A 17359-nucleotide genomic window follows, 5' to 3' on the forward strand; every position below is an offset into this window, starting at 1 on the left:
CTCATTCTTTGGTTTTCCTCCTGGGGAAAGTCACGTCCATGACTTCAATGACCACTTTTTGTAGATGACTCATATATATATGTATATCCAGGCCAAATAATTTTTCTGAGCTCTGAATCAGTATTTCCACTGTTTTCTTGAAAAACTCCATTTGGGTGGAATGGAGTATCTTTAAATCCAGGTGTCCAAAAACAGCTCATGATCTCCGTCCCTTCTCCCACCCCCAAACTTGCTCTCTTCTAGTGTCCTCTATCTCAGTTAATGGCAACATCATCCAAACTGTAATAAAGGCCAAAACTCTAGGAGTAACTTTTAATGCTTTCCTTCCCTTCAACTTCCCATTTCAGTCCATTAGCAAGACTTCTTGATTTTTATCTTTTAAATATCTCTTGACTTTATTGCCCAAATATCCCTTGAATTCTTTTACTTTTCTTAATCTCTGCCATCACTGCCACCCTAAATACAACTCTCCCCCACTCCTTAATTACTGCAATGGCCTGTTTTAAACTTAATTTTTCAGCTGTTGGCATTATCAGTTGTCTGCCTGCTATGGAAGACGAAGATTTGCTTTTTATCACATTTTCTGAACTTCTCCATCTTTTTAATATATTTATTTTAAATTTTCAGTTAGAGTAGTAATCGCTTTTACATTACTATGACTACTTAAATGCTGTTCACATTTGAGTCATGTACTGTACCACAATTTTTATCTTTCTCTTATTTGAGTGTCTTCTTTGCTTCTTTAGTTATCATATGCTATCATTTAAAAAAATCCTCAATTCTTCCTCAGAACTATGAATCTCCTTTCAATATATTTAACACATTTACTATGGGCCAGGTTATCCTCCAAGTGGTTTTAATCTGTACAGTGGCCCTTTGAAGTAGATACTGTTATCCCCCATTTATAGATGAGGAAATTTAGGAAGAGAGAGAGCCAATAAGAACTTGTATTAGGATCCAGGCATCTGTGTTCCTTTTCTCTTCTTATTTTTTTTGGAAAATATTTTATTTTATTTATTTATTTTTATTGAGGCACAACCGACATGTAACATTAGTTTCAGGTGTACAACATAATGATTCAATATTTGTATATATTGCAAAATGATCACCTCAATAAGTCTGGTTAACATCTGTCACCACACATAGTTAAAAATTCTTTTTCTTGTGATGAGAACTTTTAAGATCTGCTCTCTTAGCAACTTTCAAATATACAATACAGTATTATTAACTATATTCACAATGCTGTACATTACATCCCCATGACTTATTTATTTTATAACTGGAAGTTTGTACCTTTTGACACCCTCCACCCATTTTGCTCACCCCCTGCCTCTGGCAACCACCAATCTGTTCTCTGTATCTATGAGTTTGGCTTTTTTTTTTTTTTAAAGATTCCACACATAAGTGAGATCATATGATCATATGGTATTTGTCTTTCGCTGTCTGACTTATCACTTACTATAACGCCCTCAAGTTCCATCCATGTTATTGCAAATGGCAAGATTTCATTATTTTTTGTGGCTGAATAATATTCCACTGTGTGTGTGTGTGTGTGTGTGTGTGTGTGTGTGTGTGTGTATCACAACTTCTTTATCCATTCATCCATTGATGAATGCTCAGGTTGTTTTCATACCTTGGCTATTATAAATAATGCTACAGTGAACATGGGGGTGCATATGTCTTTTTGAGTTAGTATTTTCATTTTCTTCAGATAAAACCCAGAAGTGGAATTGCTAGATCATATGATAGTTCTATTTTTAATTTTTTAGGAACCTTCATACTGTTTTCCATAATGGCTCACCAATTTACATTTCCACCAAGAGTGCACAAGGCTTCCCTTTTCTCTATATACTGGCCAATACTTATTTCTTGTCTGTTTGATAATAACCATTCTAACAGGTGTGAGGTGTTATCCCATTGTGGTTTTGATTTGGATTTCCTGAGTGGTTAGTGACGTTTAGTTCCATTTCACATGCCTGTTGGCCATCTGTATGTCTTCTTTGGATAAATGTCTATTCAGATCTTATGCCCCTTTTAAAATTGGATTTTTTGGGGCTTTTGCTACTGAATTGTATGAGTGATTTATATATTTCAGATAGTTACTCTTGTTAGATATATGATTTGCAAATATTTTCTCCTATTTGGTAGGTTGCCATTTTATTTTATTGATGGTTTCCTTTGCTGTGCATAAGACTTCTTAGTTTGATGTAGTCCCACTGGTTTATTTTTGTTTTTGTTGCCTCAGGCATCCATGCTCTTAACCACTATATTATATGATCTCTCCTCAAGGGAGTAAACCAAGATTGAAGAGAATATGCACTCTATTAAGCTGGAAGAGGAAAAGAGAGATCTCAGGCTTAGTGGATTGTATATCCTCTTATTTCCTGGTTTACTTCTTTCTTTGGGCTGAGCACATACTTCAGCAGCTTCCTGAGAGGGGTCATAAGATGGAAATTTTAGAGACCTTGGATATCTGAAAATGTCTTTAGTCTTCCCCCACACTTAGTAGTTTCCCCCCTGTTGTGCTGATCGAATTCCCCAGAAATAATCTTCTCCCTGAAGGATTTAAGCTTGGTTACCAGTTTTAGTGGGGAAAAGAGTGTGAGTTTCATCATTCAATTTCATCATTCACATGATGCCCTTCTTTTCAACATAGAGCCTCTGATCTCATCTGTATCCATTGTCCCTACGTGGAACTCTCTCCAGAGAATAAACCTTCAATCTTCTGCTATAGTGGGGGAGAGACAGGTTTCTTGCACCGGAAGGAAAGAGCCTTAAGTGCATGTCTTCAGTGCTTTGTAAATTGATGTTCAATCAACTCTTGTTTTCACTTCCTTCTGCAGCAGAAGATATTGAGGCCTCTTAAGCCTTTGAGGACTTATTTGGTGCATATAAGGTTGCTTCTTAGCTTTTTCCACTGTCAGTTCAGAATCCTCTTGGATTCACAAAAGAAACGATCACCTATCCATCTCATTCCTGCTTGCAAAGTTTTATTGCTGTTGTCTCCTACCCTATCATCTTCATTCTTGTCAGAAATCCTTTGAAAGTTCCCTTTTTGATATTTTATTTGGATTTCTGAAAGGAGTGAAAATAACTACAGTTCAAACTGTCACCTTAAACTGGAAGTCAAAATAACCTGTTGACCTGTCTTCATGTGCATACTCTTGCCACAGTCTAATCCATTCTCCAGACCTCAGCTGGAGTAATCTTTTGAAATGCAAGTCTAGTATGTCACCTCTCTGTTGAAAATAGTTCATTGGTTTTCCACTGGAGAGCTCAAAGTCTTTAACGTGAACCGTAACCCCCAGCAGGGTCTGACTTCTTCCTGCAGCCTTTCATTGTCCTGTGCACTCTGCCCACACTGGTCTTCTTTCAGTTCTCTGATTGCCACTGAGCCTGTGCACTTCTCTGCCTGCACCACCTCTCCTCCCTTCCCCTTCCCAGCAATTTCCCTTTACCTTGTTAATTCTTCCTTTCCTTCCAGCTCATCTGTCACTTCTCTTCCTGACTTCCATGAGCAGGCCAGGCCCTCCTATGAAATACTCTCAGAGGAACATGTATTTCCCTTTTACAGCTCTTATCCCTGTTGTAAATTTACATTTAGTTTAATAATTCTTTCACTAGTTTTCTCTCTTCTCCTGAACTATAGTCTTCACGAGAATAAATACCATGTCCATTTTTGTTCACCATTGTCTCCTGGAGTTGTGTGTAATACATTATAAGCATTTAATACACATTTGTTGAAATGGAAAAGATCAAAACTTGCTTCATTCCCTCATTCTCTAGTTTATTGTCATCTTCCGAACTCTAAGGGGAGCTCAATGCTCTCTTCCCTCGTTTCATCCCTGGGAAGGGAGCAGAGGACCAATGTGGGTTAGACCTAGACCACGAGGCCTCTGGCCATAGTCCATATGGACAGAATTTTTTGGTGTCCACATGGCATGGTGTCAGGCAGAGTACAATGCACTAATTATCAATCCTGAGGAAAACTCCAAACACGTCTGCCCATTGCATCTTGGTATTGATTGGAGTTTCAAAAAAAACAAAAAACAAAAAACAATGCAGTCCAGCCCTGGATGGGACAGCACTTAACTTACATAGAGAAGAGGCACAGCAAGCTCAGCTTCAATAATGGGCATCGGCACCCCATAGCTAGCGGGTCTCTCCCTGCTGCTGACACAGGGTAATTAGCCTAGGCGCTGCACCCATTCATGCTGCAGTGAAAGGAACCCTGTTCCCTCGCCTTAGAGGACAGTCATAACAGTGGGGTTGGTCAGGTACCATATGAGGCACATGCTTTAAGCAGAGACAAAAGAGTACTCATTGAGATTGAAACAAGGAAACATATTCCCACACAACGTAATAAACCAGGCATGGTCTGTGTGGGCTCCTTAACCCTTGGTAAGGAAGTGTTCCAGACCCAAGGTCCATTCTTATGCAGCTGAGTGGGGGCTCCATGAGACTGCCTTTTCCAATGCAAGGTCTTCTGGATTCTCTCTCTCTCTCTTTTATTTTTTCGTTTTCTCCTTTTGTTCTCTCTTCAGAATTTCTCTGTAGATTCTTAGGTCTTCCTCTTGCTTCTTCCTTTTGTTTTATGTTCCTGGGACTGGATGGAACACAGGGGAAGGAAGCCTAAGCAGAAGGAGACATCCAGTTTCACACATGGTCCTGCCTGTTCACTAGAAATAGGTTCTACAGTGAGATTTGGGGGTCATAGCTTCATCACTGAAACCCAGAGATTTTATCCAGTACCCTTCCTGCACGTCTCCTTTTTGTTAACTATAGCATCCATAGACTATTCAGGATCTCAGTCTCCTCCATATTTCTACCATGGAGACAAGACTCTTATTTACATCAGGCAAGAAGTTATCCAAGTTAGAATGCTGGGGTCCTGTTCAATTCTAATTGACCACACATCATTCATTTGTTGATTCTGTTAAGTCTTTTGGATCTGACTTCTGTTACACACAACTGAGCAACTTCCTTTATTTAATTAGTAGTATCCATACAGTGCTCCGGTGATTCCTGGAGGTTTTGTAGGTGAGCCCCTGAGAACCACTGCAGGGGACAAACTGGAAAGGAGCATACAGGCCACCAGAGAGACATGTAAGATTTTCATGTTATATGCTTTTCCTGGTGCTTTACTGTGGCTCTTTAATGCTTATATATATAAGACCATTTTATCTACACAACAACTCTACTATTGTCATCTTCATTTGATGGGTGAAGAAACTGAAGTTCAGCAACTAAAATGATACAGCTAGCAAGTGGCAGAGTTGGGCTTGGAACTATGGTATTCTGATTTCTGAGCCTACCTTCTTGATTTCTAAGTTATACAGTTGGCTCTTCATATCCATGGGTTTCACATTTATGGATTCAACCAACTGCAGTTTGAAAATATTTGGGAAAAAATTCCAGAAATTTCCAAAAAGCAAAACTTTAATTTGCCACATACTGGCAACTATTTACATAGCATTAATACTGTACTAGGTATTATAAGTAATCTAGAGATGATTTAAAATATACAGAAGCATGTGCATAGGTTATATGCAAAGACTATGACATTTTATATAAGGGACTTGAATATCCTTGTATTTTGGTATCTGAAGGGGTCCTGGAACTAATCCCCTGAGGATACCGAGGGACAACTGTAATGGAGTTTACTGTGTCTTAGGGACTGTTGTAAATGCTTTACAAGCATTATTTCACTTAGTCCTCATAATGGCCCTGCATGGTCGGTACTGTTAACTTCCTCTACAAATGGAGAAGTTTAAGGATAAGGAATTTGTCCATAGTCACGAAGTGGAAGAGCTGGGATTTATACTTGAATCTGGCTGATCCAAGAGCCCACGGTCTTAATCCCTATGCTCTACATGTCCTCCTGTATGTGATGACTGGCTGCACATGTGGGCTTGTCTCTTCTGCTACAGTATGAGCTTCTTGAGGAAAGAGGACCGTGATTTCTTCAGCTTTGTCTGTCAGGAGCCTTAGCAAGGTTCTGGACACACAGTCCATGCTCAATAAATCCCAGTTGAATTGAGTGGAAGTCAGGGTTTGCAAGAGGGTCCTTGGAGTTTAGAAGATGGAGGAACTCTGAGACCAAGTGATGAAAGGCTGTTCTTGTAGATGTTGAAGACCTAGGAAGGACAGCTGAAAACTGTCTGATAGCAAAATCATGCAGGAAGGTAAGTAGTGCTGTAGTCATGGTAACATGCCTAGTAAAGTTGACTAATTGCCCAGGCAGAGCCAAAGAATGGTGATGGCTCCGTGTGGTTACCATGTTTCAGGGTACAGTCTTCTGTTTTGCTGTTCCAGAAACTTTCTTTCTGTTTTCTAAAATGATTACGTTTTCATGTTGACACACTAAAGGCTCAAGAAACTGTTCAATAGCCAGAATACCATATAGGTAAACTCAATTACCTGGACTGGAATTTTCTTCTTTTGATTGTAATGGTGTAGTCATCAGAGAAAGGCAGAAGGCAGACAAGAAAAAAACAGCCATTCACTCTATTGTTCTGTTTGGAGAAAATCTGTGAATAGAAGGGGGATGGTCATCTTCGAAAAACAAGGGCAACTGGCAATATCTGTCTAAGCCTTTCCAAGGGAAAGGAGTCTGATCTAAGCACACTTGTTCAGATGAGGCTTATAGTAAGTGCTCATTAAATGACAGCTGTATTTTTGTTAAGATGGGTTAGATGGGTTTCTTAGGTACCCTTAACTGAAAAACAGTTTTTGACATTAGATAACTCATGCTCTATTTTCATGCTTAGCAAACAATCCTCTCATCATTTGACTTCATACAGAGAGTGTTTACAGTCAGTAAAGTGCTGGTCAGCCTGAGTTGATCTCAGTTTCACTTTACTAGTGTTTCTTCTTGTGAATTAATATTGACAATATTGACATTTTGGAGCATTGTTTCTGTGTGTTTGTTTACATGGAGTCTGCCTCAGAAGATAGCATACTCTCCCTGTATAATTCAGAGCAGTGTTCTCTGGAAGCAAACCACTAGGGTTCAATTCCTGGTTAATACTATCTCTGTAACCTGGGGCAAGCTACGCAATCCTTTATGCCTTAGTTTCTCTTATTTGTAAAATAGGAAAAATAATAGTACCTACCTCTAAAAGTAGTTGTAAGAATAAAACGAGATAATACACAGGGGCTGGCACATAATAAACTCTCAGTAGATGTTAGTTTTTAAGTTCAGGTTCTTGAGCTTGCTAGGCTAGGTCCAAACCCTGGAGTTTTGGAAATAATCAAGGTAAATGCTGCCTAGTCATTGAGCCTAGCTCCCTGAGGTGACATCTTCTGCTTGTCTATGGGGTCACCTTGACATTTGAAACAAGTCACTAATACTTATGTAGTCTCAGATATTTACATATATTTGCTCATTCAACATTTCTGGCAACCTTAAGAGGCAGGTACTAATATTATCCCCATTTTACAGATGAGGAAACTGAGGCATAGAGAGGCTAAGCTCACTCAGAGAACTACCTTTTATTCACTTGTTAAACTACCTTTTCTTTCTCAAAGAGAATGGGTATTTTGCAGTGAGAGAGATATTGAAAACTCATTTTTTCTCTCATATGTAACAATGCTTTAAAGTAATAGCTTCTTAGTGAGCTTTGAATCCACCCATAAATGTATCCTGTAATTATAAAATGTGGTGGGCTGCTTTGTTACTTGCAAATAATAAAATAAAACACAAGGTTGTTCACCAGTTCTTACAAAGCAGGCACCACAGAACTTGCCTGTAACTGTGCTTTTCGCTTCCCAATTTGCAAAATTGGCTTTATGTGTTCTGTTTCCAAAAACCCAAAGGTAGGAAGAACTGTATAAAGACATTAACAGACTTCATAAATGTCTCTAAAGTTGAATATGCATGCACTTATTAAGCCCCTTGGGTGTTGGCATTGTACCTGTAACATCTAAGGCAGCAACACTAACATTTTTCTGGTCTTTTAAAAGTATTTACAAAGAGGCTTTCGTTAGATGCTTAGAACACATAACTGCAGCGCTGAAAAGATGAAATCGTAAAATTTTCTCCGCTTTTGCGTCTCTTTTCTTAACTCCTGGGAATCACGAACGTTTGTCCAGTGTACTTCAGCTGTTATTTACTGAAGCCTCTCACCGCAGCAACGGGTTAACCCCGAACTTTGTCTCAGAAGCTCTCTCCTGTTCCTTGTTCAGGTTCCCGGCTTGGTTGGAATCCGAGCATGCGCAGGAGCTCAGCAACTCCAAGGCGAGCGAGCGCGCTTGCGGGAGCCACCTCCCTTCCCTGGACGACGGGAAGTAGGTGAGCGTCTGGGCGCGTGCGCAAACGTGGCCGGGGCGCCGGGGTGGTGGGTTGCGCCTGGAGAGCGCATGGGCAGACAAACTGTGCGTCCGTTTGTCCGGAGCAGAGGGGAGAGTGGGCGCCATCTTCTTCTAGGCTCACTCAGGGGTCTGCCTGTTTTGGGGAGGCTGCTGCGACGAGGAGTGCACCCCGCCCCCAGCCTTGTGGTTCCGACTCGGCAGCAGCGGTGTGTGTTTATTGCCAAGTGCGAAGCAGTTACCCCTGGGGCGCCGGGGGCTGGGAGGGGTTGGCGGCCGGGACGGAAGCACAGGGAAAGGCGGGGCCGCGCAAGGAACTAGCGTAGCTTCTGTCGTTAGGGCACCCTCTTTCCTTGCTAAATACCGACTCCCCCGTCCATGTGGTGGTGTGTGTGCACTTGCCAGTCTGCTTGAGAGTGAAGATCTCGAAGGATTGCATAGGTATTTTTTTTCTTTGCTATGTCATCGTAGTCAGCGGTGGCAGAAAAGCGCTGAAGGCCTGGCTCATTAGGCTTGAGGGGAGCTAAAGTGTTTCAGTTAGATTTGGGGACAGTTCACGCTTTGGCGAGTTAGGGCGGAATGTGTTTGCCCTTGGGACGGTGTAACGGAAAGGCACGGAGGTTGGGCGGTCCAGGTTAATATGAAGGCTGATTTTTGGCTGAAGGTCTGGCTACAGCATCGGATCCCACGTAGCAACTTTGGCCTGGTGCGAAAGAAGGAAGCTCTGACCCCTGGGAGTATGGACAAAGGCTTTGGGCTATAGAAGCAATGCCTTCGGATGATCCGTTTGAGGATGATGGATGTTATGGGAATTCCTGTGCCGTGTGGATTCATCTTCATTTACGGTTCCTACTGGGGACTTGGCTCTGTGTCGTCATGCCTTTAGTTTTTTATTTTAACCATCTACATTATAAAAGGATAAAAGGCAGATCGTCATAAAGAATCATTGTGGACTGGGGTAGATTATTTTCTGCAGGGGAAACTCTTGCGTTTGTGCTTCAAATGTGCTTCATCCTAACTTTAGGTTTTAAGAAATAGTGGCAGTGTTCTCCCCCTCACCATGTCTGGAAAATGACTTGCTATTCTCTAGTTAAAATAAATGGATCTGAAATAATACCATTTAAATTTAGCCTTCCTCCCTTTTCCCTTTCAGTCTTGATGAAAAGATGCACATTTCGTGGGGTTTTTTTTGGTGATAATGATGATTAAGTGGGATGAATCGTTGGATAAAATTAGCAAAATTATTTAAAATGAGCTTGTTAATTTCAGCGACTTGCCCTTAAATGAGCTCTTAAGGACCCACTTCCTTCTTTTCATAGGTTAGAAGTTCTAACAGATCACTGTCTTTAAACCAACACAGCCACAAAAATACTTTTGTTGCATTCGTAAGTAGAAAAATTTTAAGTGTAGAGTATTTTAGCGTATTTTAGTGTTTTACTTTTTTGTGTAATGTTCTAAGAATAGAATTTCTGGGGAATTTGCTTAAGGAAATAACATGGGAACCACAGGAAAGATGCTCGTTTTCAGAGCTGGTTTCTTATAGGTGGTCTCCTAGGTGTGTTTTTTAGAGGGATAAATGGTACATTACCTTTCTATCTCAAGGGCAGAAAAGTTTAAGCAGTAGTTATATTTGTGGCAAATTAGAAGAAACATTTTATATATTCTACTTGAATTGCAATTCACGAATTTGTACTCGTGGAACTACTTAGAATATTGTTTACAAATTAGGGAGGATAAATTATAAGCCTTTTTTTTTTTTTTTTTTTTTTGTGGTATGTGGGCCTCTCATTGTTGTGGCCTCTCCCGTTGCAGAGCACAGGCTCCGGACGTGCAGGCTCAGCGGCCATGGCTCACGGGCCCAGCCGCTCCGAGGCATGTGGGATCCTTCCGGACCGGGGCACGAACCCGCGTCCCCTGCATCGGCAGGCAGACTCTCAACCACTGCGCCACCAGGGAAGCCCCTATAAGGCATTTTTTGTATTTGGCATTAATTACTCCGTGAAATGTTCTCAGCTTTTTCTGTAGATATATTTCTGTTCCTTTTTGAATTTTTAAGAAAGTTTAGGAGGGACAAAATGATGTTTATTACACTGCTTTCTAAAATATTTTAAAAGCGAAAAAGGAGCTAAGTCATTTTGCATAGGAAGAAGTCTTGGAACAGTAATGTGGACAACTATTCCAGAAGCCATTTGTAGTTTTTGTTAAAATGTTCGTGTGGATGTTGGTTTGTTGAAGAAACTAAGCTTATACACGATTTTTGGCGGGGGGTGGGTGGGGGTGGGGTTGGGGAGACAGTGCAGATATTTTCTAATAGACTAGTTTTTAGAACGGTTTTTTAGTTTCACAGTAATATTTAGTGGAAGGTAGAAAGATTTCCCATATGTCCTCTGCCCCTCCCCCACATACCATGCAAATATTTTATAGTAAAACTCATTAATATTTTTAATATCAGTTTGGCACTGATAATTTAGATGTGTAAAATGTGCCAGTTAATTTCTTGCTATCCTTGTTAGTTTAGCTTGTAGTTTAAAAAGTAATCTATGGACATTTTTCAAAGGAAAATAAGCCTTGCAGACCTCAAAGAACATGTTTTCAGACACCACTTTTGTGGATGAGTGGTACTTAGGTGTAAGTACTGAATTAAAACAACCTTTATTTGCACACTAAAAACATAAACTTATAATCATTAATTTAGCCGGTCTTAAAAACTTACTTGGTTAAGACTACTTTGTTTGGGTACATCTGAAAGTATTAGATGTAATTTCCTTAAGGAATATTAAATTCAGATTTTTCAGTTGTTAATACTGATATCCCCAAACATTCCAAACTAATATATTCTTTTTTTTTTTTGCGGTACGGGGTCCTCTCACTCTTGTGGCCTCTCCCGTTGCGGAGCACAGGCTCCGGACGCGCAGGCTCAGCGGCCATGGCTCACGGGTCCAGCCGCTCCGTGGCGTGTGGGATCCTCCCGGACCGGGGCACGAACCCGTGTGCCCTGCATGGGCAGGCGGACTCTCAACCACTGCGCCGCCAGGGAAGCCCCAAACTAATATATTCTTACTATATTTTTACCTTTCTACATTTTCATTTGGGTTTCCTCGGTAGAATGCAGGATAGTTGTTTGAAATGGAATAAACATTAGCATCATAAGATTCTGTGTTTATCTGAATGTTTTCTTTCTGGCTTAAGATGAATTTTACTAGTTTTTTAGGAGTTTAAGATAAGGAGTAGTAATAGTTGAGTATAAGAGTAGTAGTAATTGAGATTTTAGATTTTAGGGATATTTTATTATTTGTCTTATTTATAGTGGAATCAGGAAATTTGGTTCCATGTTTAGAAATGTGAGCTGTATATGTAGAATGTAAAATTGTGTCCAAATGGTAGCCATTGGTCTTGGATTTATTGCTTTAAAAATTGGTTTTTGAATTTGAAACATTAGTGTTCACTGTATCATTTATTAATTTGATTTGGTCTTATGTTTTGAAAGGGAGGAGATTTGCAGGAGAGTTGGACATAATGAATTAGATGTTGGTCTTTTCATGGGTGGAAATGAATAGAAGGTGTTTTGGGAATTTGGGGTGTTAAATTGTCATTTTACTTGTAGAACAGTTTTTTTTTTTTAAAGTGGATATAAAATTCATATACAGTGAAATGCACAGACCTTAAGGATAGAATTCATTTAGCCTTGATAAATTTATACAACCATATAACCAACACTCCAATCAAAATATATAACATGTCCATCACCTTTTTCCTCATGTCACTTCCAATCAAGGACCGATTGTTAAATTTTCAGGTTTTTTGCTTCTAAATAATTTGCCGATGTCTACTTGGAATCTGTACCTTCTTTTTGCTGAAGGATGATTAATTTCCCCTTGGAACAAAGATAACCATTTCGTAATGCCCTTAGTTGTGCTTCTTATATTGCTTCACTTTTATTAGGTAATTCTGAAGTGAATATCCTAATCTGGCGTTGTTTAAGATCAATTGCAGGGTCCAAGGATTAATTATATTTCATTTTCTTTCCACAGTTAAGTTGCTTTTACAGAATTAACAGGTCTCCAAGAAATAAAAAAAAGGTAAGATATCCAGAGCTTAAGGCGTTTCACAGAAGCTTGACAAAAAAAAATGCAAAGTAGAATAGTACATCTAGGTACATATGGCTTCTGTACTTTATGTCTGGTCAGTGGTGCACTAGTGGTAAGCAGTTTATTATCATGAGCAGCGATTATATACTGACCATAGATGCCTTTTCTAAGTATGTAAAATTCGTTGTGGTTGGTAAAATTCTTTAATCACCAAAGCTCTCTCTCCCATGTTTCAGTAGAAGATATGTCTGAAAATAGTTTGGTCTTGTTGTGAAGTAGCACTTGGCAGACTTACAAAGAAGATGTGATATTTTTGATGCTCATACTGTATAGGATAGGTGATAGGAAATGTTTCTTCAAAGTAGCTGGTTTATTTATTTGTATGTTTAGTTGGGAGAAAGTTTATTCCTTTTTTTCTTTTTAAGAATTAGATACAGTCAATATCTTTGTGAACTCATGTCTTATTTTCATTTATAAATGCTGAAGAAGGTAGGAACCAAGTAACTATTAAGCTTAGTTTGGGATTAGGTACTTCAAAAATAAGACTTGCTATTATGTGTACCTTTCTGTCTGCAGGTCATTATTGCTGTGGTTTGAGCTCAGCATGGCTGTAGTCATCCGTTTACTGGGGCTTCCTTTTATTGCGGGGCCTGTGGATATTCGTCACTTCTTCACGGGATTGACTATTCCTGATGGAGGAGTGCATATAATTGGAGGGGAAGTTGGGGAGGCTTTTATTATCTTTGCAACAGATGAAGATGCAAGACGTGCCATAAGTCGTTCAGGAGGGTTTATCAAGGATTCATCTGTAGAGCTTTTTCTTAGTAGTAAGGCAGAAATGCAGAAGACTATAGAAATGAAAAGAACTGATCGCATGGGAAGAGAGAGACCAGGATCTGGGGCACCAGGGGTTGGCAGCTTATCTAATTTTGTTGAAGCTATTAAAGAAGAAGCAAGTAATTCTGGATATGGCTCTCCGATTAATCAAGATGCTGGGTTTCATACTAATGGTACAGGACAAGGTGATTTAAGGCCAAGAAAGACACGGCCGTTGAAGGCAGAGAATCCTTACTTGTTTCTACGAGGCTTGCCTTACTTAGTAAACGAAGATGATGTACGTGTCTTTTTCTCTGGTTTGTGTGTGGATGGAGTAATTTTCTTAAAGCATCACGATGGCCGAAATAATGGTGATGCCATAGTAAAATTTGCTTCATGTATCGATGCTTCAGGAGGTCTTAAATGTCATAGAAGTTTTATGGGTTCAAGATTTATTGAAGTAATGCAAGGCTCGGAACAACAGTGGATTGAGTTTGGAGGTAATGCAGTTAAGGAGGGTGACATTTCTATGAGGACTGAAGAACATTCTCCACCAAGAGGAATTAATGATAGACATTTTTGGAAACGATCTCATTCAAAATCTCCCAGAAGAACACGTTCTCGTTCTCCTCTTGGATTTTATGTTCACTTAAAAAATCTGTCCCTAAGTATTAACAAAAGAGATTTAAGAAATTTCTTTAGAGATACTGATCTGACTAATGAACAGATTAGGTTTTTATATAAGGATGAAAGAAGAACAAGATATGCCTTTGTGATGTTCAAGACTCTGAAAGACTATAACACTGCTCTGGGTTTACATAAGACTGTTTTACAGTATCGTCCAGTTCATATTGATCCAGTTTCTAGAAAACAGATGCTGAAGTTCATTGACTGTTATGAAAAGAAAAGACCAGCGTCAACAGAGAAAGAGAGGCTTGGACACGTTTCACAAAAATACTCTCAAGAAGGCTATTCTGGCCAGAAACTGTGCATATATATAAGAAATTTTCCATTTGATGTTACAAAAGTTGAAGTGCAGAAGTTCTTTGCAGACTTTTCTCTTGCTGAGGATGACATTTACTTGCTTTATGATGACAAAGGAGTTGGTCTAGGAGAAGCATTGGTGAAATTCAGATCAGAAGAACAGGCCATGAAAGCTGAACGTTTAAACCGACGAAGATTCTTGGGGACAGAGGTATTGTTAAGGCTCATATCTGAGGTACAAATGCGGGAGTTTGGTGTAAATTTTTCTTCAATGTCCAGTGAGAGAATGCATGACCATTCACAGTCATGTGACAGAGATGATCATTCCCATTCATTTGACTCAAATGATCTACCATTATACTCGGTTGGCCCTTCTGAAAACTTCAGGCATCAGCAGGAGGACTTGAGGCAACTGGACAATTTCAAGCATCCCCAGGGGGATTTCCGACCTCCTGAAAGGCGCCCTCCAGAAGACTTTAGGCATTCCCCAGAGGATTTCAGGCACTCCCCTGAAGACTTCAGGCACCTTCGGGAGGAACACTTCAGGCGGCCTCCTGAGGAGGACTTCAGGCGCTCTTGGGAAGAGGACTTCAGACACTCTCCGGAGGAGGATTTCAGGCACTCTCGAGAGGAGGACTGGAGGCGGCCACCTGAGGAGGATTTCAGGCGGCCTCCCAAGGAAGACTTCAGGAGACCCCCTGAGGAGGACTGGAGGCGGCCCCCCCAGGGAGACTTCAGGAGGCCACCTGAGGAGGATTGGAGACGGCCTCCTGAGGAGGACTTCAGACGGCTTCCCCCGGGGGAATGGAGGCGGCCACCTGAGGAAGACTTCAGGCGGCCCCCTGAGGAGGATTTCAGGCGACTTCCAGAGGAAGACTTCCGGCGACCTCCCGAGGAGGACTTCAGGCGGCCCCACGAGGAGGACTTCAGGCGGTCTCCTGAGGAGGATTTCCGGCGTTCTCCTGAGAAGGACTTCAGGCGGCCACCTGCGGAACACTTCCGGCGGCCACCCCCGGAGCATTTCCGGAGGCCGCCCCCGGAGCACTTCCGTCGGCCACCTCAGGAGCATTTCCGGCGGCCGCCCCCAGAGCATTTCAGACGGCCACCCCAGGAGCATTTCAGACGGCCGCCTCAGGAACATTTCAGGCGGCCATCCCAGGAGCATTTCAGGCGCCCCCGAGAGGAAGATTTTAGGCACTCACTGGATGAAGATTTCAGGGGTCCTCCAGATGAAGACTTTAGGCACCCTCCTGATGAGGACTTCAGGAATCCCCAGGAGGAAGATTTTAGAAGCCCTTCCGATGAGGACTTCAGGCGGCTCCCGGAGGAAGACCTCAGGGAAGCTCCAGAGGAGGACCCTAGACTTACTGACAGTTTTAGACTTCCTGGTGAGGAGTTTAGGAGCCCCCCTGATGATTTTAGAAGTCATCGCCCTTTTGTGAATTTTGGTCGCCCAGAAGGCGGCAAGTTTGATTTTGGAAAGCGTAATATGGGAAGTTTTCCTGAGGGGAGATTTATGCCTGATCCAAAATTAAATTGTAATTCAGGTAGAGTAACACCCATTAAGATAATGAATCTTCCATTTAAAGCTAATGTTAATGAAATTCTAGACTTTTTCCATGGTTACAGAATCATACCTGATTCAGTTTCAATACAGTATAACGAGCAAGGATTACCTACAGGGGAAGCCATTGTTGCCATGATAAACTACAATGAAGCTATGGCTGCTATTAAAGATCTGAATGATAGGCCAGTTGGCCCCCGCAAAGTTAAGTTAATTTTGCTCTAGAGAGCATTTCTAAATTCAGAATTACCTCCCCACAGTATTGATGCAGTAAAATGCATTTTTTAAGTGTTTACTTTTAACTAATGAAAAGAAACATTTTAATTTTGACCTGTGAATAGAACAAATGTAAATAGAATGTGAATCTGGTTTTCTTTTGCTTGCAAATTGCCGTTCACTTTTTCTAACTTAAAAATATATATGCCTTTTTTTGACCAGTGGGGGAGAGAACTAATTCCCTGAGTGCATTAATTTTTGTTGATGTCATGGGTAAACGTCAAGACTTGTATAGTAGAACTGTATTTGGGGAAGATAAGTTTTATATTCACTTTTGTTTCCATTCTGTAGTCTACATCTTGTTACTCAAACTGTATAAGGAAATGGTCAGTGACTGACTGTTCAGGGTTAGCATTTTCATTGCTAACTGCCTGCAGAATTAATGCCCTCTTCCTTGTCTGAGATATTACTGTTAAGCCTCCCCTTAATCATAAATAGTTCAAAATTGACAGACTGTGAACTTGAAATTTACTTATGTAAAAAGCTTAGGAAATTCTTAAAACTTCGATGATCATAACTTTCAAAATTTTATAAAAATAAAAAAATTGCAACTGAATAAACCAACTAATTGTATTTGTACAAAGAGAAAAAAATATTATAGCTTCTTTTGTGAAGGTTTCCAACAGCTGTATAAGGTAATATTTATGACAGGAGAGACCAAACATTCTGTAATAATAGTGTATTAGTGCTGTGTATAGTTCTGTGGTTTCTTCCAACATCTCATCAACCAAACTGATAAGATTTACTCAAAATACTTAAAGACAAAAAAATAAAAAAGTAATTATAGGTACAAGGGGACTTTCAGGCTTATGCTGGTAAGAATCTGATAAATGGACATAGTTTGTGTTTCTAGGAAGAATTTACTGATGATTCATATAAATTGTATTTTTCAAATTAGGTTCTCATCTCTTAATTTCAAAACTTTTTATCCAAAGACTCAGTGACTAAATATAACAAGACTTTTGTGAGATTGAATTTTGACTTCTTTGATATTTGACATTTAGACATTTTGCAAATACTGGATTTGATTTTCTATACCATCATAATGTTAATGCTTACATTGGGCACTTACTGTGTGCTAGGCAGTATAAGTACTTTACATGCATAATGTCAATCTTAATTATTCCCTAAGAAGCTTAAGAGTATTTAGCGCTATTTCACAAATGAGATAATGAAATTCAGAGAGTTTAAGTTACTTGCCTAAAGTCATAGCTAGTAAATCATGGAGCCAGTTTCAACCCAGACAGACTACACACTCCAGTTCATGCTCTTAATACTTTTGCCTGCTAACTTTGTTAAATGCTGTTTTTAATTTTAGTAA

At 40.2% G+C, this 17359-nt stretch overlaps 1 protein-coding gene across 1 annotated transcript; it reads left to right on the forward strand.

The window, feature by feature from the left end:
- Positions 1-8433: 8433 nt before the first annotated feature.
- RBM12B (RNA binding motif protein 12B) lies at positions 8434-16585 on the forward strand. Its single transcript, XM_082674438.1, has 3 exons — positions 8434-8519; positions 12342-12389; positions 12975-16585. Exon 3 carries the CDS (start codon positions 13003-13005, stop codon positions 15985-15987), a length of 2985 nt encoding a protein of 994 aa, XP_082530564.1. The 5' UTR covers positions 8434-8519; positions 12342-12389; positions 12975-13002; the 3' UTR covers positions 15988-16585.
- Positions 16586-17359: the final 774 nt, after the last annotated feature.

The sequence above is a fragment of the Grampus griseus genome (assembly GCF_964374135.1).
Source record: "Grampus griseus genome assembly, chromosome: 17".
NCBI lineage: Eukaryota > Metazoa > Chordata > Mammalia > Artiodactyla > Delphinidae > Grampus > Grampus griseus.